At 42.7% G+C, this 24993-nt stretch overlaps 2 protein-coding genes across 3 annotated transcripts in view; both read right to left on the bottom strand.

The window, feature by feature from the left end:
* Nucleotides 1-19711, bottom strand: part of tmcc3 (transmembrane and coiled-coil domain family 3) — a 33531-nt gene extending 13820 nt beyond the window's left edge. Inside the window, exon 1 of one of the 2 annotated variants that reach the window (XM_061068140.1) lies at nt 19516-19711. In XM_061068140.1, the coding sequence (XP_060924123.1) occupies nt 19516-19560 (45 nt within the window). In that variant the 5' untranslated portion in view covers nt 19561-19711. Of the gene's footprint in view, nt 1-8876; nt 9105-19515 lie in introns of those variants that run through there. The other variant, XM_061068149.1, reaches the window with a different exon arrangement.
* A 3447-nt stretch (nt 19712-23158) lies between these two features.
* ndufa12 (NADH:ubiquinone oxidoreductase subunit A12) lies at nt 23159-24640 on the bottom strand. The gene is made up of 4 exons (XM_061074407.1): nt 24538-24640; nt 24107-24192; nt 23905-23992; nt 23159-23438 (listed from the first exon to the last, which is right to left on the bottom strand). Exons 1-4 carry the CDS (start codon nt 24624-24626, stop codon nt 23258-23260), a joined length of 444 nt encoding a protein of 147 aa, XP_060930390.1. The 5' UTR covers nt 24627-24640; the 3' UTR covers nt 23159-23257.
* Nucleotides 24641-24993: the final 353 nt, after the last annotated feature.

The following is a 24993-nucleotide window of genomic DNA, read 5'->3' as shown; positions in this document are numbered from 1 at the left end:
AGCTTAGAAAAGAAAAATAACTTTTCAACATTTCAGCCTTTGAGCCACATGTAAGCTGTTTGAGAAGAAGTTTAATTTCCAGCAGAGCTGTGTAGTTTGTCAAACTGACATGTTCATAGAGAATGAAAGTGGCTCAGTGCTGCAGTGACATGCCCCCCCCCCCCCCCCCCCCCTCCACTGCAGTACCTCATTAACAATCCACAGATGGAGGGAGGAAGGAGGTCGAGATGTCTGCCTGAGTCAGACACTGAGACATCATCTTCTCATCCTCCCCTCGTCTCCGACCTGCTGCAGTCGCTGAAAGTTTCGGTTCAAACTGATCGGTTGAGATGTTCCAAGGGTACAGACGTCAGGGGACAGATGTCAGAGGACAGATGTCAGGGGACGACTAGCTGAGACTTAAAAAGAACTGAAAAGAGTAAAGTTGCTATAAAGGGATTTGATTTCAAAGATAAAACGTGCTGTATTTTCAGATTAACTCTACTGACAATACTTAGAGCTGATGCTTTACAGGTATTATGTGTATCATGATATCTATAGAATTAAAAACAAACTGGACATTTTAATATTTGATGTCACTATCTGAACAGTTATTAAATGTCCTCCTCCGCACATCGTGGTTATCTCTTGAAATGTCACGGCGCTCCCTCCTTCAGCTGCTGAGGTACCTGTCTGGATTCGAGTGGTGGTTAAAATCGGCAGCTCTTGAAAGTGCTGTTACACTAGAGTCTGTGCTTCTTAACTCTCAAACCACATTTGGCACAAACTGATGCAAAGAGGAAGCTGCTGCATCAACTTCAACAGAAAACTGATGTAAATAGGACGAGAGTCGTCAACAGGCTTTTATAAAAACCACTTATTCATGTTAAAGCAGTGAGAGGAATCAATCTAAGCAGAACACTGCACATCACTTGTTTTCAATCAGACTGGATGGTGCTTAATGTTAAACGCAGATGTGCAGCTGTCAATGATAATCTGGTTTTATCTGTTTGTTGTAATTAACTAATGTCTCTGAATGAATGATGGTAGTGATATTTGATGATAAAGAGCTATATTAAGTGAGGGCACATTCTAGTATGTACAGTTGAAATTTCCTACAATTTTACGGCTTCATTTAAGCTCAGCCGAGTCTTTCTGGGCTGGAAGCTTCATTCCAGTGTTTGTTTTCAGAGGAACTTATAGAGAAAGAGAAAAGAGCAAAGAGGAGATGCAGTCAGCCAACACCAGAGAGAAACTAGGTGATACAGCGAATCAATGAATCGCAGCAGAGTGAGAAAAGAGGAGCGTTGTGGACGGACAATCGAGTCGAAAATCAATGAACTGTTGGCCATCCATTAATTATCTGGAGAGCTGGGTATCAGCTAATGATGCTAAATGCTTGTTGAAATAAAGCAACGATGAAACACAAAACTTAAAAAAACTAAGCAAAACGTGTACTGGGCCGTTTCCAGACATGACAGATTGGGTCAGGACGTCTTCCATAGTTTGACTTTCACACATGAAGAAGAGTACACAGCACATCTACATCGGCGTCTGTCCTTATCGCCTCAAGCCTTTGAATCTTGTCGCCTTTCCAAGTTGACATCTGCATGGGTGTCTCATACTTTTTTCATCTTGAGATATTTCGGTTGTTTTGGGTAATTCCAGTTTTCCCACCATCACGTGTCGCTCTCACCGGCTCATTGCCATGTTTTTCGGAGATTTAACCAGGTTCTGCATTTGCGTTCTCACACAGATTTCCGTGCGTGTCCGACAGCAGCTCCACAAAGACCACGGGACGGGTTTATGCCAGTGAGAAAATAGCTCGGAACAATCTGAACCATGTGTATTTTTATATGTGACCTCCTTTACACTCCCACATGCAGTTTGGGACCTGATGAAAAAAAGGTTGTAATCTCTCCTCGCGCTCTCTCTCCTCTCCTCTTGTAATCTGAGATTTTAATCTCGTTTTTTTTCCAGAGCAAAGATTACGTCGGCAGCCGTTGCTCTTGTTCAGACGCTGTGGGGATGAAATCAAAATGCAAGGGGAGGGAGGGTGGTGCTGGGTGAGGATGCAGATGTGTGAGGTGGAGCAAAAAGACAGAAACAGAGATTTAAAGGGCGCGGAGGAGGACGTGATGGAGACTGAGAGTGACAGCGAGCGAGGGAGCGAGGGAGGAGAACGAGGGGAAAACCCTGCCCGCCTGCTGCAACAAGTCCGGGTCAGAGTTTGAACTCCACAGGTGGATCATCAGGATCGGATTAGAGCTTTAAAAAACAGAGCAATCACACAAGTTAAGGTCAGAGTGTGCATCGTGGCCTTAAAGGGAACAGGGAACATCTCAACCACTGATCCTCAGACTGGTCAAAAAACAACTTAATACTCGTGGGATTAATCAGAGACATCAACATGGAACCAGAGGCTCCAATACCCAGCAGCATATGAAGAATTGTTCAGTAATGATCCGACATCTCCAAAAATTTCATTTCTGTGAATAAACTATGGAAGAAAATAATCCCTAGATTGATATGAGTCATAAAATGAATCACTTTAAAAGGAGACATATACTTTGTTGTGTTCCTTTCCTCATTGTTTATATGTTTTAAGCAAATTTTAAAAGCCATAAATGTCCCACCTTTAAAAAAGTCACTACTCCTCAAACAACTTAAAGCACCAGAATCAAAACACGGGAGTTTGAATCAGAGTTTGAACCAAAGGAGATGTAAGAGCGAATCTAAAGAGAAGCAGCCACTTCTCCACATATGAAGTGCTCTTATCGTTAATGAAGCTCACGCTCGGTTTGGCTGATTGCTTTTTCATGCAGTTCGGTCCCAACGCTGAACGTTAGGAATAGTCTCTGATTCGGCTTCTACAGCCGAGCCAGCAGCGTCACCATTAGCCATGGGGGGGGGGATGAAGATAGAACCACTGACGACTACAATCAGTGCTCCAATCGATCCCCAGAGTCCCTGAGCGGCCGAGCAAATCACTAAAATCTGCCAAAGGTTGTTGGACTTTCTGTTATTGAATAGATCTAGACATAAATCAAAAGGAATTTAAAGGAAATAAGAATGGTTGATCCACTGATGAACTGTAGAACTGAATACTGCAGAATCATGACAAAATATATTATTTACAAGTGTGTTTCTTGCTTTTCCTCCAGACAAAGACAATCTGATTTGTATTTAATTTGTTTTGAAAACCATCTTAGGACAAGTTAATGCGACAGTTAATCAATCAACCAAAATAACTCAAATCGAATCTGCAGCAATTTCAAGAATTAAAGTTGAACATTTTTTTGGTAGCAGCTTCTCAAACGTGAGGATTTAGTGCCTTTGTAACGCTGATTGAACAATAGCAGAATAAATAATGAGATTTTAACTGTTTTCTGTTTGTCTGTCAGATTTTTAACAAAATGACAAAACAACATTAATCGCTAGCGACAATAGTTGCAGCCCGAGATTTGTCAACTATTTATTTTATATGAATAAATCAATCGCTCGGTCTACAAAATGTCAGTAAATGGTGAAAAATATCCAGCTCTCTATCCTGGTGTAAAGGAATTCCCAGTCTAAATCCCTTGGTATTGCAGAAACCACATCACTGGGATGTCTGATACTTTTCAGACATACACACTGTACATTCACACATTCTGTATTTAGATACTCAACAGAGCAAAGAGTTCAGATGCATCCAACAGCTCGACCGAGACGTTTTATTTTTGGACATCTGATTCGAACACTGCTCTTCTACTTTAATCGCACACTAACCTACAGTGCGTGGCCCTGCGGTCTGAATGATCCCGAATTCTAATTTCGAAACACGGCCGCATGCAAACACTGCCCTGTGTGAGTTATGTAACCGTGACTGGCAGGTGGAATTGAACTGAAATAATCTATAGCTTTATTTGCACAGGGTCCATAACTGGAGTGTGTGTTTGACGAAGGCTGCAGCCGTCAACTTCAGTGTCTTTATGATATTTGGTGACGCTTATGACTCATTAAGTGGAATAAGAACAAAAAATTTGTTCCAGTGTTTTTAGTGATTTACACGTCTTGAGCATTTATTATGTGGTGTTGTCACATTTTTAAAGTAAGAGTGGTTTAAGTGTATTCAAATGAAAAATGCTTGAAGGGCCGAACAAGATTTAAGCAGCTAAATGTGTCTCCTCACAAGAGTCTAATAAATGAGAAAGAATCTGCATTACAAGCTATGACTAAGGGGGAAAAGCTGTGTGGTGGTGTGTGTGTGTGTGTGAGTGTGTGTGTGTTAGGCTAACACAAGATCTCTTTGATGGGCAGAGAATTTGTGTGTCGGTTAATCCGCATCGTGTTACTCACATACCCGGCATCGCTGCTGGTGTATGTCTATTCACTGTCAGCTTAGCCCACTCAATCCCTAATCCCAACCCAGAGAGAGAGAGAGAGAGGCAGAGAGAGAGAGAGAGAGAGAGAGAGAGAGAGAGAGAGAGAGAGGCAGAGAGGCAGAGAGAGAGTGTGAAATAATTTACACAATTTACAGAATACGGTCACAGATTCTCCTCTTAACGCACCGCGTCGCTTCCTCCTCTCACGCTCGCTCGCTCACCGCCTCGATTATAATGGATCTAACCCCTCAGTTATTCCACGATACGACAAAGAGCAACAGAGAAAGAGAGAGAGAGCGATAGGGAAACAGATTCCACCGGTTGCCGTGACAACATACGCGACCGAGCAGAGCCGGGATCGCATCTCGCTGTAAAAGCGAGCGAAGCGATTCAAAAGGCGAAGACCATCAGTCAGCCCCCCATTCAGCGGCATTCACTCCCCCCAGTTGGTTCCCAGTGAATGGACAAACAATGACCCCAGCTCCGCTCATCCCAGTGATTTGTTGTGCTGATGGGGGAGAGTCACTTTGTTTGTGTGTTTGTGTGAGTGTATGTGTGTGTGAAGAGGCCATTCACCCATGGGCCTTTATATGAGCTCTGACCTGAGGATCACAAGATGCAACTTCTAAGCTCTGTTTTCTCTCAGAGCAGCACTGCAACAATATGTCCATTATCTAATTAAGAATCTGGAGAGAAGCACCAAAAGAGAATCCTCTAGTTCCTGACTCTCCACCCTAACCCTGAGCTTTAATGTTAAAGCCTTTGAAAACAAAAACCTACAGAGAATGAATCACATAGAACTTCTCTTATGATCTAATTTGCAGTCACAACTGACAAAGAACACAAATACTGAAATCTTGCACACGTTGCATGTTGGGGTTTTACTGGAAATAAAGGTTTTACATACCATCTGAAAATCAAAACAAAGACCTGAATGCATGTGTGCAAGAGGTAGATAAAAAAAATACCTGCAGTCACATTATTCTCTTTTCTCTGATGTCTAACAATACAACACAACCCTTTAAAAAGGTCTCTACATGACGTATTTCTCGCTCCAAACAAAGGAGCCTCATCCTACTGCGACTGAAGGCAGACGCATGCTTCTTCCCTGGTGAATAAATTCCAGGTATGTCTGTGCCAACAAAGCTGAATTAGACCTTGGCCAAGAGGAACAAATCTTAGAGAAACACACAAACCGCAGCCCGGAGGGAAATCTGTGAGACTCGGAGAAGGAAACCCCCCCCATCCCTTTCCTTTACATCAAACACAAACATAAAACTCCAGCGTGCAGAGGGTGAAATCTTCCTCTTTGAAAAGTGATCTAATGATAACAGGAGAGGAGGCTACTCCGAGCATTAACTATGCACCACCACCCACTCGCTCTTTAGGCTTATGTAAATACTCACAGGAGAGGACCGACCTTTAAGAGCCATCCATATTGATAAAACCATAAACCAAGCAAACAGCGATTCTTCCATGCCCGGCTCAGCGAATCAATTTCCTTCTTCGATATTAGATCACTTCTGTTTTCATCACATCCTCACAGACCTGAGCCGTGCGTGCCCGACCAGTTTAAACATGCAGCGTCTGTGCAGCTGTTGGCGTCGAGGCTCCGAACGACAACAACCCTCTGAACTCAGGAGACGCTGAAGAAATACCAGATGTGTTGCATTATGTATGAAGGCACCCAAGGTTAAGACACTTGTTTTTCTACCTGCTGCATTAGATTCATGCCAGGAACCGTGAAGAAAGGAGAGAAGTAAGATTTAGACATCATAGACAACATCTTCGACGAGGTGCTTAGCGTATGGACGAGAATTTAGTAACAAGAGCTGACATCTGTTGACTGTATGTGTTTGAAAGCGATTACGAATCAAATAGTTTGACCCAATTTGGTGAATAACTGGTTAATAAGTAGTTATTAAAAACACTTAACACTTAACAAAAGAAATGAGAGCAGGAATCATTCTGACAGGTTCCTGTACTTCAGACAACATCCTGCTCCCTTACAGACGCAGGACTTTCCAGATACTGACTAAAAAACAAATGTGCCTGAGGAAAGTGAATGACTAACGCTGGATACTTCCACAACAACTACCGCTGAGGCGCCCCTGAGCAAGGCCCTCTGCCCTCCACAAACAAGAGCTGCTCAGCAGTCAACTGTGTTTGTGCTGGGTTGCTCCGAGGTGTGAGCGTGAAGATGCTTAGTCAAAACTCCCACAAGTCCTCCCCCCCCCCCCCATGCGTGTTGTCAGATAAATGTTAACCACAGAGAACGGGAGGATCTGCCTGCAGCTACTGAAAGCTCACAGAGCCCTCATGGGTGAGTTTTAAAGGAGACATATGATGTTTATCAGTGTTTCTGGAAGTTCTGCAAAGCTGCCAACAGGCAGTGGTACAGGAAGCTCCTCCCCTCCACAGATAACCCTGCTCCCGAAGCTGCTAGCTTGTTAATAGCCGAGACGATAACGCCAACATTTGCATGACACACACGTAGCAGCTAGTCAGGCGTGCTTCTTAATAGGGCCTTCACGTTTTAATTTGAAATTCAAAACGTGAGGGGGGTTCATATTCCAGCTGTAATGACCTGTTCGAATTCAAAACACCAATGACCAATCACAACAGAGGGGACCAGCCTTCATTAGAGCAAGTAAACCTTTAAAGAATAAATGCAATTCAGCTGAATATGAGCAGAATACGCCTCCTTTAAATTTGTGTATGTCTGCTTGGGCACCTGGGAGCGCCGATGCCTCACAGACGGCAGGACAATGTGGGTGTCAGCTGGCATGCTCCCACTCAAAGGATTGTAGCTGTCTTTTAACAATTATATTCACATGAAGTGAGGGAATTGAGCAATTTTTTAAGGAGAGCCTTTTAAATGTGTGGTTCACTCGAGACCTGTGAATTCCAGTGTAAGTGAACTCCATCTTTTTTAAAGCTGTCATTTCCCTCTTCAAGTGTTGAAGTGTGAGCTAGTGGCCTCCACGGACGAGACACTCTCCGTACGCGAGACCCTGTAACTGGGTCAGGGAGGAAACCGTTTGTCTGCCGTGACACATCATGTTATCCAACCTTTCCAAGGAATAGTGACACAAGCATGTCGCCGCTGCATGCCTGGCATTCGAAAACAACAAGCTCTGTGATTGGGTATGACAACCCTGAAGGAGAAAGAGATTTGAACCTCCACCTGAAATCAATGCTGACAGGCCGGACGGACCTGCTGCGCTGCTGCCTGCGCCCGAGGGGCCCTATACTGTTTGCAAACAGCTCTACTTGATGATTACATCACAGAGTCTCTGTGGCGAAAGGTCGTCCGAGCAAAGTGTCAGACTGTAAGTGTTGGGACGACTTCAGTAAACAGATTAGCAGACAACGTGGAAGACGCTCAGTTCCTTTGCACCAAACATCCATTAGGAAGGAAGGAAAGATACTTTATTGATCCCGTGGGAAATTAAGGCAGCCATTAGCAAACAAACTAGTCAAATACAAAGAGCATAAGAATAATTAAAAGGTCAAAATGAGTCTAGGGAGAAAGTCCAGCCAACAGAACTACTACAAAGATGTCCCTGCAAAGAAGTATGTGCTCAATACAAATATTTAAAGTATAAGGTGATTAAAGACACAAGTAACACAAGTACTGAAGCCGAGTATAAATAGAGGTTTAAAGGTAAATAACCGAAAGTGCATTAGACGAAATGGTCAGTGGTTACATCAATAGAACGCTATTATAGCAATGAGATACCAATATGAAGAATGGAAAATCATTATCGTGTTATAGCTGCGCTGAAATGCAGAAAGGCTCGTAAGGCTTCACTTGGGGAATGTAAATATGCTAATTTATTCAAAGCAATAAATAAATCAAGCTATTTTTAAATGGAATCTGGTCAGTGGACATGATGGTCCTGGTGGTAAAAGGTCGCCTGAGCCCAGTGTCTGAATCGCTTCAGTGTTTTACAACTTCCATGGCAGGTCAGCACATGATGTGGAAGGAGTTCATCTGCACCAAACCCCATAAGGGAAACACTGCATTTTTATAGAACAGTATTATTATATGGGAAAGAGACACCAATACTAATAATGGAGTAATAAAGAGGAACATTAGATTATTAGAGTATTATAGCTGAGCCGAAATGCAGAAACCATCCTGAAGCTTCACTTTGAGTATTTAAATACGTTCTGCTTTGGGCGATGTTCACGTTTCAGACACGCAACAACTAAATGGGGGTTTTTCCCACTGGAATCTGGTCGGTTCTCAGGGACCGAAGCACACAACAGCTGTTCGCTTGGGGAGAAGAGGAGGATTGATATCTGATGATAAAACACTCGAGGGTTCGCTTGTTTTAAAACACGACATGTCCCCGTTTTCCACTTAATTTAAAGAACCAGGGAGGACAGAGGAAAAAGGCTGAAGTCGTTCGGTTTCCACACCGACAAACACCGAGGTATCCCCGCGGGGAGTTAGCGAACCCTAGCCCGGGTTGTGATATAATTGTTATATATACAGTCTGCGGTTGTGACCCGTGTATTTACCATGTTGTCCCCGCTGGTGGTGTCCGTGTCCCCGGACTTCTCAGAAAGTTTCCCCCCGCCGCAGCGCCGCCTCCTCCGGCCACGACCTCCGGGCTCTCCCCGTTCCTCCGGTGCGAAGTCCCCCGTGGGTCCGTGACCATCGTCGGGGAAACCCCCCTCGTGTCCCGGCTGTTAGGAACCGACCGACGGGCACCGAGCAGCGGCCGGGGTCTGCTCCTCAAACCCACCCGCCCGGTTCTCCTCTCCGGCACCGGGAGCCGGGGCAGCGCTGGATTACACCCCGCCCACCGCTCCACACGCAGGGAGGGGCTGCGGGAGATATCGATTACACCCGCGTTAATTGACTCATATAAGATAACGAGGACCTGTCTGCTTCCATCCATTATTTAAAAAAGCTGTGGTTCAAATTTATCCCAAACTTATTTTAGCATGGCGAGCAAAAGAGAACTATAAGATTTGGATTATTATTTTAAATAAAAGATGGACGGATGGACTGATGGAAAGGTGGACAGATGGACATATGGGTAGATGGATAAATAGATATATAGATATATAGTAGATAGATAGATAAATAGATAGGTAGATAGATAGATAGATAGACAGATAGACAGATAGACAGATAGACAGATCGATCGATAGATAGATAGATAGATAGATAGATAGATAGATAGATAGATAGATAGATAGATAGATAGATAGATAGATAGATAGATAGATAGATAGATAGATAGATAGATAGATAGATAGATAGATAGATAGATAGATAGATAGATAGAAAGATAGATAGATAGATAGATAGATAGAAAGATAGAAAGATAGAAAGACAGACATATACAAAGATAGACATGCAGACGGACAGCCGGAAGATTGATGGACGGATGGATGCAGAGAAGAATAGAAAGATAGATAGATAGAGACAAAGAAAGACAGATAGACATGCAGGCGGCCTGAATGATGGACGGATGGATGAATAGAAGAATATAAGGTTAGAAAGATAGATAGATAGATAGATAGATAGATAGATAGATAGATAGATAGATAGATAGATAGATAGATAGATAGATAGATAGATAGATAGATAGATAGATAGATAGATAGATAGATAGATAGATAGATAGATAGATAGATAGATAGATAGATAGATAGATAGATAGATAGATAGATAGATAGATAGATAGATAGATAGATAGATAGATAGATAGATAGATAGATAGATACTTAGATAGATAGATAGATAGATAGATAGATAGATGGAAACCTAACAGGGCTGAGCGATAAAGCAATATAGGTAATTATCAAAAAATAACTTTCCCCGATATAAATATGAGACACAGTCAGTCGACACAACGTTAAAAGAACTCACTCCATCGCATCAACCCACTGGAATGCAATGCTCGGGTTGTTTATTAATGCATCAGGTGTTTTTCATTTCTCTCTGAACATTATCAGTTGGTCATTATTTTCACCGAGAAAATTCTGAAGCTTCATGTTCATCCTCATTAATTCTCAGCTCCACATTCCCGGCGTCTTGTTAAATATCTGGTGTTTACAGCCGACCAAAGGACACCGTCCTCCTTTGTAATGAGATAAATGAAAGAGGTTTACATGACACCGGCCAGATCTCCAGTGAAAGGATATAGATGAATAACCCCCACGAAGGTCTGGGGAATGAGTCATGAATGATTTAAACGCACGGCAGGTCTAATCTTGCCGCCCGATAAAGAAACCAATTAGTATTGCCAGTGGCCGTGTCATAGGATCTGGACCTGCTAATAGTTTACTGTCCAACAGGAAGAATTAATGACAACTTCCTCATATACTTGTTCACTGGCTGCGTCTGCAACAACTGGCTGTGGTCTCCTCACAGGTTTTTTCTTATCTCGCTCTTCTTTCTCTTTCTCCTCTGTCGTTCTTTATCACTTTCTTTTCTCTCCTGCATGAGGCCGGCGAGGGAGTCAGCAGCCAGTTACTCATTTGGACAAGTCCATGTGTGCCGATAGGTTGGACGCTCAGTGATTCAGCCTGCGGGGCCGAACGCAGCACCTGGCGTGGAGGTTTGCCTGTAGGGTCGACATTACCGTCACCGAAAACTGAACGAGATCCAGGCTGATTCAATTATATCGTTTCCATGAGGCTCGTGTGAGCATAGTTAGAAAGATCATTGCCACAGCTCGGGGACAGACAGCGACAACAAGTCTCTGTGCTGTGATCAATCCAGAAAAAAAACTAATAAACTTCCAGTCCATTTTCCCCCCTCCGGGTATCGATTTATAAAATCCATGCTCGTGCGTGTGAAAGAGAGATAACAGGCAGGGAGTTAAATGTGACATTTAATTATGGCCTGATTGGTGCTCTCTCTGTGCGCCGCATTGATTCGGTTCAGAGAGGGCATCAGCTCAAGCCTACTTCTGACTTATGTAAATGCTATTCAGTGTCATTTGATAATGAAATCTCCATTGCAGACAAACCAGGTAGGATGAACACAGACAATAAAGAAGTGACAGTAGAGAACAGTTTGACGAGGACTCGCTGAGGTCAAGGAATAATTCTGAAGTAGCTCCAGAGCATCAACACTGCACAAGAGAACTGAACATTGCAAACAGATTAGAATGGACGCTCCACTAGTCCTATAACAAACGAGATGCAGCACAGCTTGAGCAATGAGATGATGTAAAAATCACATGTGCATTTGCGTGTACAACTTCCACACTGTTTATCTCAAGACTCCATTGTTCCCTGTCCCCCACCAGCGGTTTGTGTTCTTTATAGACTTCCTCCTGCGCTTCCTGTCTGCGTCTCAGCCGTGACATCGCTCCGCTCAGGGGAAACTGATACTGGTGCGTTTATAGGTGGGGCTCCGGATTTGTCTTAGGTGAGGACAAAGTTCACGTCGTGCTGGTCGAGGCTCCGGGAATGTACGAGGGAGTGTGGAACGTTGTGAGGGGATTCCATGATGTTTTGGTTCCAGAGGGATTGTGGGATATTTAGAAGGCGAATAGGAACATTCTGTAGGGGCTATGGAATGTTTAGGTCAGGGGTGGGTCAGGATGTTCTTGATGGGATTTTAAAAAGTGGAAGGGAGGGATCACATACACTCTGATGAGGTTTCTAGGATCAGAACAATCTGATGATGTTCTTTTTGTGCGTTACACAATGTGCAAATTGTTTTTTTTAGGCTCCACTGACTAATATTCATATATTTGCAGTAAATAATATAACTATATTGTCACTCATAGGGATGAACCCACGAAGAAAGGATCACCTGACTTTACAGTTGACCACAGCTCCACAGATCATTTGACCATGTCTCAGCACATTGTTTCATTTTATGGTTACTGTAATAACTTCTTTTTTTTATAACTTTTTTCTTTTTCTTTCGTTGCTGAGTGCACAAAAAAGCTAACAAACAAAGTCTGAAGCTGCAAAAAATGCTTTAAAATCACATCACGAATAATTTAATAGTTTTGTAGCAGTACATCTGACGTCAGTGCAACTGCAGCACCGGGGGAAAAACAGGAAAACTCATATGATGAAATGCAACGCAACACGAGAGAATAAAGATATTCTCTTGAAGCTATGCCTGTATTGTTGATGTTGCATTGAAGTACAATATGAGATATTTCTAATAAATGTGTCCACATCATTTACAAAAAAAGAGGAGAAGATAAGATAAGAAGCATCCACATGTCCTCATATCCTCAGTTAGTTCACAGGAGCCCCATTAAATTTAATCAAGCTGCAGCAAATTGCACATACTCATAAATATCAGTTCCTTTATGTGAAATATCAATTATTCTCTGGGAAATCAGTGAAAATTAAAAAAAAAAAAAAACAAGCTTTCAATGTTTAAGAAAGTGATAAAGGAAATTTGCACCGAATCAACCAATCAATCAATCAAATGTTATATGTGTAGCCCATATTCACACATCACAGTTTGTCTCAATGGGCTTCACAAGATGTGACATCCTCTTTTCTTAAACTTCAACAAGAGTGAAGGAAACTACCTAAATTGCCAATAATACAAGAATAACTGAGCAGACACACTGTGTAGCAGAGCAATCTGGTTGTAATCATAAACCACGATCAGCTGCCACCGTGATCATGCTCAACCATCACGTGACCAAATGGGTTTTGCGTTGTCTTGCTTGAAGACAAACTTGCAAACCCACAATCAAACTGAAAGAGGCGAGTCACTGAGTGAGTCACTCCAACTGTTTTTAATGCTGCTAGATTATGTCATTCGATACCTGTAACAACCTCCAGTGTTTTAAGTTCATAACCGCCTGCCAGTAAAATTAACGTCAGAGCTAATATCAAATTATCATCTCTCTCCCTCTGTGTAAGTGACTGCCTATGTGAGAAAGCTGAGGTGACAATTGACAAGCAGCTGTTTTAACCGGGTTTGCTGCTGCGTCTCTGAGTCAGACAGGAAGGTGAAACTCTCCAGAGCAGAGACTGGATGTCCCCGGCGTCGTCCCCCTGTGAGAAGAGCCGTCTCTCTGCTTCCTCATTTCTTCTAATATCTCATTTCCACTCCAGCAGACACACGCCCACGCTCATTTTGTGGTCGTAATAAAAACTGTCCAATGGATTTGTGTTGCAGGGATGAGATTAAAACTATGGAGGAGATTGTATTTAATTAATCCTGCACGCCTTTTCTCAGACAGGGAATGAACCTCATAACTTTAGGAGCTCCAGAGACAATAAAGAGACTATTTTGACACCAATCTACTGCCTTGATAATGTCCCTGTCCATGATGGGATGCACTAATGTGTTTATAATGTGACACTCGGGCTCAGAGGCAAAAAGCTGCAGTGCTGTAACGCGTCGTTTACTCGTCGCACCAACCAGAGCAAAGTGAAAACAACATCCCTTCAGTCAGAATCCATTGAGCAGCGAGACACATGCACGTCCTTTGGGCTCAGTAACTGGTGCAGTGAAGTTATAGTGGGTTTGTTTGGGGAGGGGGGCATTACATAACTCCCACAGAACCCCAATCACACCTTTCATCACACCTCGTCCTCGTCTTTCTGTGCCTGCGTGTCACCTGTCCTCAAATCTCCCTCTTGGCTTTATAAATCTGTCAACCTCACATCTCTCCCCTTTTTTTTATATTACAAGTTGATGCTTCCGTGCCAGCAATTACATTTTCTTTCATGATGCCCCCCCCTTCTTGGAGGATCATTTCCCAGCCTCGTAGCTTTTATCTCTCTTGCTGCACCTTAGCATTTCATATTCAGTGACCCCTTCTAACGACGTGGCCTCTCCTCTCCTCCGTCACCAAGCTTGGGATCTGTGTCTCCCTGAAAAACTATAATATAATCCGTAGGGATCTTGCAGCCGAAAATGATGGAGCGTCACTTGGGCTAAATTCGGCTAAATAAATGTTTTTTCCATCTATTGATGCTGATAAGCCCCATTAGGCTCGATAGTGGACAAGTAATGATCCTTATACTTGCACGAGAACACAAACAAGCGGCGACACGAGGGGATAGAGAGCTTGAGGGAGGCTGCTGCTGCTGTAGCTGCCGGTTGGCAACGGTGACAGTGATTAATCAGTCTGAGCTTCTCCAGGCAGACGTAATAAGAAATGAACTCCAGCAGCGGGGTCAGATAAGACAGGGAAGTCCAGTGGAGACTGAAACAAAGCTTTATGAATCGCAAGAGTCACAAGCTCTTTATAACTGACCAGTGCTTCACTCATAAAACTTTTATTTCTCTCAGTGCATCAGAAATATAACTATCAGCTTTAATTTAGATGATCCATTGTTGATATTATAAATTCCACTGTAGGCGGAAAATGTCCATAGAGTGTCTCGCTCTGACATCTCATGCACCTCCTCCTCCGGAGAAAAAGTTTGTTGCCTCTTCTTCTCTCTCTCTCTCTCTGCACCTCAAAAGCAACTCTTTCAAACAAACTAACATCAGTCCTCCCCCTCCTCCTCCTCCTCCTCCTCCTCCTCCTCACGTTCCCTGAGCTATTTCAGCCTCGATAATAGCATTTCTTCAGGGAGGACTATGGTTCCTTGCTTTCCAGCCGTGCCTTTTGTCCAAGCCTAGCAGGGGGACTAAATCAATGGGGCACTTGAATGGACTTGCTGGGAATGGAAAAGGTTTGGCAGTTGTTTTTATTGCACTCAGGCGGTGGATTTAGGCGGAGAGGAGATGAAGCTCCGCAGCAGACAGATGCAGCTCTGTCAAGGTGAATAACACGGCCACAAAACCCTGCTGTAGTTTTACTGCTGTTGGCAGTGATGATACTGATGCAAGTCTGAAGCCTGAAGGGGTAGAAAAGACACGATTTGGTGGGGGGGGGGGGTTCGTAGCCGGGAGGTTTGAGGCCCCAGGTTATAAATTCCCACTTGGGAATGTGAGTCAGTATTTCTGACCCTTCCCTTGAAAACTACATGAAAACTGGTTGACCTGAACATTTAAAGTTAAATATGTGACATCATTATGTCAACGAGGCTTATTATCAACATTTGTAGCCTAAATTAATCAGGTCTTACAAACATGATCAGGCTACAAATGAGTGTTATCTGTTGGAATTTGGGGACTTGAGCAACCTAGAGGCTTTTCACATTTCAAGTTTAAAACCAACCTGCCTTTTCTCCGATTTATGTTTGCACACTGAATATTTTAAATTTTACATTTTAGATTTCAGATAGATGGATGGATGGATGGATGGATGGATGGATGGATGGATGGATGGATGGATGGATGGATGGATGGATGGATGGATGGATAGATGGATAGATGGATAGATGGATAGATGGATAGATGGATAGATAGATAGATAGATAGATAGATAGATAGATAGATAGATAGATAGATAGATAGATAGATAGATAGATAGATAGATAGATAGATAGATAGATAGATAGATAGATAGATAGATAGATAGATAGATAGATAGATAGATAGATAGATAGATAGATAGATAGATAGATAGATAGAACTTCAGGACTTGACCTCTCACCTCATGTAGATCACAGAAAGGATTATATTACACATTCTACATTCATACAAACATTGCTGTTCTACCATGTGAGGCTCTCTGGACTATCAGAATGTACGAATGCTTGTATAAAGGACGGATCCGCCTCACTCAGGTCACCAGAGGCCGTTTGAAATAAATATCTAAGGGGTCAGACTTTCAAAGCATGTGGGGGCACGAGCCACGCTTTCATGTGTCATCCCTCCGCATGCCCCCTACGTCAGAGACAACCCTGCAGCAGCAGCTCGTGACATTTCATTTCCTTTGTCTTCCCCTGAGTGGTTTGAAGTCCCTTTGGAGAATGTTTTAGTTGTGGATTAAATGACACCTGCTGCGATAGCTGTGGGCGAAGAGGGAAAGAGAATTTAAGGGACAGAAAAAACACAGCAGTGAGACATTAAAGGTACGATAGAGATGAAAAAGAAGACGTTTCAACTGGCTAGTTTGTGTTAGCTAGATAGCGTCTTTTCTGGCTCGCTAACCATAGCTAGATCCACAAAATAAAACTCAAAATATAACACTATATACTTTTAAAATTATTACAATGTTTACGCCGAAACCCTGGATAAATTAATTTCTTGTGGAGATTTAAATCTCTAATCTGTCCGTCGCCATTGGCTTGTAGATGCCCGTGTTTATAAAATTCAGACCTAAAGAAAAATTAGAAAAGCAGAAAAGGAATATAACATTTTATTTATCTGCTGACTTCACTGAGAGAAAAACACTGAACCTTTGTTTACGGTACAGAGCCTGTTTACTCTGTTGGAGCAGGTGTCTGCAGGCTGAGGACACAGACAAGGTTAAATGTTAATGAAGCTGAGTCAGAAAAGTCAGGTATAAATAAGACCTTCAGACCTGCTCTGAATTTATTCACACAAACAGAATGCATTTATTTTGTGTTCTACACTTCCTAACAACACAACACACATACTGCCACTGATAATAATGCAGCTAATGTAGGTAAGGTGGAAGAAATGACTTTGGTTCAGATGGACAGATTATAATTATTATATATTTATAGGTGATTACACAAAGTTCGTTTGACAGGGATTTATTATCTTTATCTTTCTGAAAAACAGATCATCAGCTCTACAACATGAATGTGGTGATAATAGATGTAAGACACAATCTGTGTTTTATTTCTCACTTGCAAAGATACTCAGTTTAATGCCTGTTAGAGCTGAAGCCTGATGGTCACTACAGAAGTGGCGGCTAGCATCATCTTTTGTTGCCATGGTGACAAATTGAATGGTCCACGTGTAACAAACCTGATGAGAAATTGATGGACACAGGATGACAGCTTATATTAACGTGTGTGTGTGTGTGTGTGTGTGTGTGTGTGTGTGTGTGTGTGTGTGTGTGTGTGTGTGTGTGTGTGTGTGTGTGTGTGTGTGTGTGTGTGTGTGTGTATGTGTGTGAGTGAGGCACCAACAGCAAACACCTATTGGTTCCTGCTTTGAAAGTGTGAGAATCTTCTCTTTCAGATCATTATAATTAAAATAATTAGAATATTGCAGTTTGATGGTTTCGGTTGAACAATAGAAGCTATTTAAAGATGAGCTGTAACTTGTTCAATCAGGGTTCACCCCGGGGTTGTACTGGAAATAATTGCACTTCCTCTCTGAGTCATAACTCAATTCTCAACACTGAAAAAAATAAAACGCCATGGGTAAATCTGCACTCTTGGATTATTAGCAATCTGTCCCTGTGGTTCTGCAATCAGCGCCTGAGGGGAGTGGGTAGAACACACAGTTCACAATTTCTTACATTGTGTTTTACTGACTCTGCCAGAGGATATCTTTTTTTATTTTTCATCAGCATCTTTTCCAAGAAACAAAAATCAACTTCTGTGACAGAAAGAAAGCTGCTCATCATCACTGCAGAACTAACAAAGACATTTTCTCAGTCTATGGAAAATGTATATTTCAATACCTACATTGTATACATTGTTAGGTAAGAGATATTCTGAGGAATCTGCTGGAATAAATAGCATATGAATGATGAGAGAGACTGGTTGTACCAAAGCCAGTAAATTAAACAGGTGACAAATGGAAGTGCCCTTCACGCTGAGAAACAGAAACAACACGAGGCTGCAGCCGAGCCTCCAGCTCTGTGAGGCTGAGCTCTGAGCCAAATGCAGCTGGAAATATCATCCATTTACAGGAATATGGTCATAAACCAAACTAATGGACACTATTTAAAAATAATGACCAAGGTCGCAACACTTCATCCTGAAGGAGGAAGTAAATGTCACAAAGTTTCAAGGCAACAGATGAAGAAGTAGCCGACAAACTTTGATAAAAATGTCAATTTAAGGGGACAAATTGAGCAAATGTCCCCACACAGAGTGCACGTGAGGATAAACGCACACGACAACACACAACAACCACCGCAATGAGCAGAGAAAAACCCTGATGTTGTTGACACTTTACACTGTGATGTCCTCGGAGATATTACCTCTGTTGTGGGATAAACACGACTTAATGATAGAGCAGACCCGGGGGGTGTGTGTGGATGAAAGCAGCCTGTGAATCGAGGTCTTGAATTAGCGGAGACAGTGATGGTTTCCATGGTAAACACATGGAAGAGAGCAGAGTTAACAGTTCAAGGGAGCAGCCACATTTCTAAAGGCTGTGCTGACAGAGGATTTAACAACATATCGAGGCTGCAGGAGCTGTGAAAACACGATTGTGTTGCTGCTGCACAACTTTTCTGCAGAGCTGAGACCTTGAAGAGGCTGAAAAAACACTGAGGAGCGATAAAAAATGTCCTGCGTCTTCTTCCTTTTTCTGTTTCCTTGTTTATGGGCTGGCAGGAAGAGCCCCATTAAACCAGAGGGCTTACATAACATGTTTAGCAGCATTTTGTTGTGCACATACTGGCAGACTAGGGCACATGATACATGCACACGCAGAGACGTGCAGCGTCAGCATATTACGCACGCAGTCACTGGGCAGGGACTGGCCCAGGGATGCTTCTCTTTCAGACACATGACCCGGTCGGCTGAGACAGAGACGGACAGGGGGAACACGACCTCCTGCTTGAGCGCTTGGATGCAGAGAAACTCCAGGGATGTTGGAGATGATACAAAGCTCTGTGCAGTGTAAGAGCCTGTCCATGATCTATGGCTTGATGTAGACATTCCTCAGGCGTTTCTCAAGCAGCAGAGGCCAATTACACATTTCCCATAGAGAGGGAGACGTGCTGAAACTTGTCTTACCCAACCGTTAACTGTTAAGAACATAGATCTAGCCATAACAACAACACAATTAAGTTAAATAACATGAATAAAACTGCATGAAATCCACTCTTTCATGCTTAAAACCCTTAAAAAAATCAATGATCTTATGACAGAAAGCTGCACAGAGAATGCCAGGGTTAGATAGTGACCCTGCAAAGTCACAATTTACAGTCTTGGTTTGTAACAGAGCACATTTCAGTGATAAATCAACTTTCTCTGTGTTACGTCAATGTAACCCGAGTGAACACAGGGTTCACAAAGGCAGTAACTCACAGCTGATTACATCTGAAGACTGAATTCATCTTTTCATTCATGCAGAACAGCTAAAAAACACCGAGCAGAAACTAACACCAACAGCAGGGAGACAGATTTAGGGTCGAAACAAGTGCAAACGCTGTACCTCCGTCACGTAGATGAGTGGAACAGCGCTGTGGTTCTTCCTCATGCCTCCTCTTCCTCACAGCCTGAGGTCAAAGTGCATGTCACAGCAGCTCCAGAGGACCCCTGCATATCAGAGAGCTGTGTGTGTGTCCCTGGAGGGAGAGGACTTCCCTCTGAGGGGGAGGAGTGTGTGTGTGTGGGTGGGTGCGTGTGTGTTTGTGTGTGTGTTTGTTATTGTGAAATGTTTTCTCTTCCTGTTTCTTCAGCTATCACTCACTAAAATCCCAAATTGCTGGTGCACTGCCTCGTCCCGAGCTGCGTTCCTGACCTCCAGCGTCCTCACACATTCTGCCCTGCTGGGGAAAGACCACCTTAAAAGGCAAGAAGCAGCCAGGAGGAGGTATTCCTCTGATCCCTATCTGCCACCCTCCACCGGCTCGGGGCGGGCACACGTCTGACAACAACCTTTACTGCCTCTCATGGGTGGAGAGGACGGTGGAGGGGCGGTGGGGGGTGGGGGGGTGTCAGGGAATGAAGGAGTGTGGGAATTTTGAGTTAGTTCTGGAATCTCCTGCCAGACTCGAGCCCTGAGGGGTGAACGCTCTCTACAGGATGGAGACTCCGACAGCTCTTCAAGTCTGTGGGGCCAGATAACAGCCTGTGTGTGTGTGTGTGTGTGTGTGTGTGTGTGTGTGTGTGTGTGTGTGTGTGTGTGTGTGTGTGTGTGTGTGTGTGTTTGTGTGTGTGTGTGTGTGTGTGTGTGTGTGTGTGTGTGTGTGTGTGTGTGTGTGTGTGTGTTTGTTTGTGTGTGTGGACTCTGCACCCCCTCCCACTCCTGCTCAAAGACCTTCTTTATGAGTGGGAGTGTTGCTCCTTGTCAAGCAGACGACTCACAGGATAATAAACAGGTGCGGCTTCGTCCTTTTTTTTTTCATCTGGAGAGTCCGGAACTAACAAAACATTTTTTCAACTGACAAATGTTTTCTTTGACCATAGCTTTCCCCTCTCTGCCTAACTTTAGGTTTCTCTCCCTCTTGGGTGCAGAGACACACACGTGTTAAATGAACAGAAAGGGGAAGTTGACATTTATGCAGCTTGGTTCGATGTAGGACCCCCCCACCCAGGCCCCCCAGGCCCCAAAAGTCCTTTAAAAACAGTCCAGTGTGTAGATACTCATTAAGGATCTCAGACGCTCCTGCAGGAGTCAAATCTGTGCCAAGGGAAGAAGTCTGGCATTAATGACGCAAGAGGAGAGGAAGAGGAGGGAGAGAGGGATGGAGGGTCAGAGGAGGAGGGAGAGAGGGATGGAGGTTCAGAGGAGGAGGAGGAAGAGGAAGAGGACAGTCAGGAGATATGACAGTTGGCAGGGGGGGAAGCCGCAGAGGTCCAGACAGAGGAGCGTGTCTCGACATCAAGACTCTTCAGTCTGTTTCTGGTGCCCAGCTGGCACCACCACCACCAGCATTTACTGCTGCATCAGCAATTACAAGAGGGATTATCTGCTCCATTTGCAGAGGATGAATCAGACGCTGGCTCTCATCTAATGCAGGATGAAGACAGAGAATTCATTCAATGTGAATTTGACTTCAGGTTGTGGGGAACGTCAGCCACAGCTCAGGTTTACTGTCGACTGTCTAAGTATTTTCCAGCTCATTGATTTTAATAATTCATTTCAGGTTATTTGTCTGGTTTCCATTCTGAGCAGCAATAGTCTCCTGTGGTTTCTAAATAAAGACCAGAGAGGCTTGTTGTTCTGAAAACGCTGAGTCAAGAGGACGCCAGAAGCCCTGAGAGCCTGTGTGATGCAGCCGAGGTGACAGAGCTGCCTCCTGGATGCAAATCAAAAGGAACGACGCCCCCTCTTGGATAAGAAACACTCACACACACAAACATACACACACACACACACACACACACACACACACACACGCACACGCACACACACACACACACACACACACACACACACACACAGAGGGAACTCACATTCACCTGACTTTCCTCTTCTTCTTCCTTTTCTTTTTCCTCTTCTTCTTCACCTTCCTCCTCCTCCAAACTGTCCTCTCGAGGAGAAAGAAATGAAACTGTGAGTTTCCTCATTGAACTGCTTCGGATCCCTGAAACCAGAAGAACCAGCAAATCACTAATGTTTTTTTTTAAGTTTTCAAATTCTACAAAATAAACAATATTTTTCCACATAAACTTGCCTCTGGGATTAATAAGCAGCATTTTACTTTTCTTAGTTTTTACTCTTTCAGTTTTACTCCAGTGGAACCGAACGCCGGGGTCAGGCTCCTGCAAAGAGTCACCTGATAAATCCAAGAGGTTTCCAGATGATTAATGTGAGATCTGACACACACATTACTTTTAATTAATAACCGTACTTTGTTAATTAAATGCTGGATATTTATTTGACCTGTCAGGGCCTTAGAAATTAATTAAATGGAACCAACTGATTACGTTTTGGTGGAAGTGATAATAACTCCTACAAACTAGACCCCATTTCATAAGAGGCGTCACAAGACAAAAAAATATTGTTCAAAACCATTGTTTTAATTATGGGATCTATGTTACTTTATTTATGTAAAATAACTTGTTTCAGTTACATAATTTGTTTAGTAACCCTGGATTTATTATAGCTGCAAAAAATACACAGTATTTCCATCTGAAATGCAATAGACATTACAATAGTAACCAAATGTGTGTGTGAAAAGTAATCATTAAAAATCCTTTATATCTAAGTTAAATGTTAAAAAGTGGAAATAAAACAGTGTACAAACCTCTGAGTCTTCGGTCCTACATGAGCGTTCTGTTCCTGGCTGGAGATTCACACAGACTGAGTCATGAGTGTGTGGGTTTGTGTGTGTGTATTTTGAGTCCGGTCACTTTCACACACACTTGTCAGCTCTACAGAATCTCTTTGCACCTCAGTGAGAAATGCTGCATGTTGCAACTTCCCCTCAGCTCAGCATAATCCTGCAGGTTAACATGCAACAGACACGGGGCAGTAAACTGACTGAGACACAAACCCCTGGATCAGTGCACCGATACTGAAATACACCATGTACCTGCTCTAAATACTGTTTGTGATGATTATCAGGCTGAGTCTCTAAAGAAGAATTAACTGTTACCACAATTACACAACAATTAGACGATCAGTCCATTGATTAGATTCCATAAAACAACTGATCAAGTAGTCGGGATAACAATTGGCATATAAATCAATAATGACAAGCCCCATAATCAATTTAAAAATGGAAAATGCTAAATGCTACACAAGTAGACACATTAAAGTTGTGGAGACTTCACAAAAAGTAATTGGTGAACATTTATCGCAAATAGTCAAAATAGTGGATTCATTTCCACAGCTGCCTTCTCCCATTGGAACTCTCTCCCCAAACAAATCAGAGACGGAACTGTGCAACTTTAAAACATTGATTAAAACCTAACTCTTCAGAAGCTTTAATGTTGCACTGTGACGTTTATTTCATATTTTGAGTTGATTCCATTTGGCTGCAGAGGTTGATCAGAAACCAGAATATAATATTATAGAAGTTTGGCAGTAGATTCCTTAATATGTCATATATTGGAGCTTCATCCACCAGGAATCAATTCTCAACCTTTGGGGAACACAAAGCTTCATGTAAGGACTGCGACGCTCATTTCAAACATTTGCGTAGAGATTTTATTCAGGACATGTTGGATACAGAGGCAGGAAACCATTAATTTACAGAGTGGAGAATGCAACGTGCAGTGGGAGGTCACTGGGCTGCAGGTTTGGGGGGAACCCACTCGTGGACCTTCTTGCGGGTGGTGGAGTACGGCACGTACTGCTGCGCGCTGCCGCTCACGTTGAACTGATGGACCTCAGCCAGGAACTTCCTAGGCTCCGGTGGGTGTGTGGTGGGGGGGTCGTCTGTCATACAGTGCAGCCAGCGATGCCTAAAGAACACAGATATACGATTCCAATGATCCTGATTCCTGACATTCAAACCCATGATGCATATGAGGAAGTTTCCCAAAGGTTTTTCCTGCCTAGCTTGAAATAAGCATATTAAAAAAATTCGTCATTGTTCTGTGTGACTGAATTCACTCTTTGGACGTTTCTTCATCTCCACCATGACGAGTAAATAGTGGAGAAACAAAATACACTTATTCTGAGTTCGACTTACAAAAAGGAAACATTAAACCTGAAGACTTCTGTGGATGATGTCACAAAACTTGACACAAAATCTCATGACAGCACGTGAATGTTTAGGCCATTTTCACACCGTCCTGATTACATGATTTTATCAGTATTTTATAACTAGATTAGACATAAAGTTAGTGTCGTTCCGATAAATGAAATGCTGCATATTCAGCTACTGTTGTTTATTGTATTATTTTCACAATAAAACACGGATCGTACCATTCCGCAGGCACCATGCTGCCGTCCACCTCCCACATGGTGTTCTTTCCGTTCATCTCTGTGGTGTAGAGCACCCAGCGGTGTCGCCCTAAAACAACAACAAGCAATATCTTTAGAAGTGGTTTGCAAAAACCAAATGTTGTAAAAGTGATAATACAACAAAGAACAAAATAATTTAGTTATTTATGGAAAATCCACTCACCAAAGAAATAGTGCTTAGTGTCCTCAAAGTATTTGTTTCCATATTTATCGACGCCGATCAGAGCTCCGGTCTTCACATCATTCGCTCTACAGACGAACCAAAAACAATAATGTTAACTGTCCCAACACAGACAATTCACTCTTATTTATTTATTAGCAAATTCCTTCAGTGAAACAGGCAAAAAGAAAACTTTCTTAAACACAACTTGTGACCCGAATAAATCAGAGGCGTCTAAACTTTGTAAAGTTTATCTCAGTCTAGAAACAGATGTTGTTTATAAAGACCTTAACCAGCTGCTCCTGGTTGAGTTAGCTGTCAACATGCTAACTTAGCTCAGCTGACTAAAGGAGATAAAACAAGATAAAACCAAGTCACGCTTCTGTTTCCTGTTTATTAAAAAGTTTCTCACTAACTCGTGTCACTGAACTCACCTGAAGAACTGAACGAGAAGACCTTTTAGTCCCCCGTGACCTCCTATTTGTCCCAAAGCCCTTCGGACGACGTTCACATACTCCGCCATCTTCACACGGACGACTTACCGAGACGGACCGTGCGCTAGCATAAACTGTCCGGGTCACACGCGGACAAGTGGGAAACATCGTTCCAGTTAAAAATACAAATAACTTCCGTTTAAATCATAGACAGTATTTAAAAATATGAATCATATGATCATAATTATTTTAAATGATTTCACATTGATTATATAGGCTTATATTTTACAATTATACCCTCAGATCCCATTTAACAAAAGTATAACCTTATACCTTACGCTGTCCGACCTCTTCTATGTTTTCACAAAACTGTCATAATCATCAAACTTCAATTTGAAAACATCCTCACAGTTAATTATATAAAATATATTTGATGTGTAATTGACCTATATCTAC

The sequence above is a fragment of the Limanda limanda genome, chromosome 1 (assembly GCF_963576545.1).
Source record: "Limanda limanda chromosome 1, fLimLim1.1, whole genome shotgun sequence".
In the NCBI taxonomy this organism is placed as follows: Eukaryota; Metazoa; Chordata; class Actinopteri; order Pleuronectiformes; family Pleuronectidae; genus Limanda; species Limanda limanda.
This window is presented reverse-complemented; position numbering and strand designations above follow the sequence as displayed.

Excerpts from the sequence above, each read along its gene's own strand:
- ndufa12 (XM_061074407.1), bottom strand. The coding sequence starts at position 24,626 with ATGGCGGAGTATGTGAACGTCGTCCGAAGGGCTTTGGGACAAATAGGA. Across the intron at positions 24,193-24,537 it reads CTTCTCGTTCAGTTCTTCAG|AGCGAATGATGTGAAGACCG; the intron begins GTGAGTTCAGTG and ends GTTCGTCTGTAG. Across the intron at positions 23,439-23,904 it reads AGCATGGTGCCTGCGGAATG|GCATCGCTGGCTGCACTGTA; the intron begins GTACGATCCGTG and ends TGTGTTCTTTAG.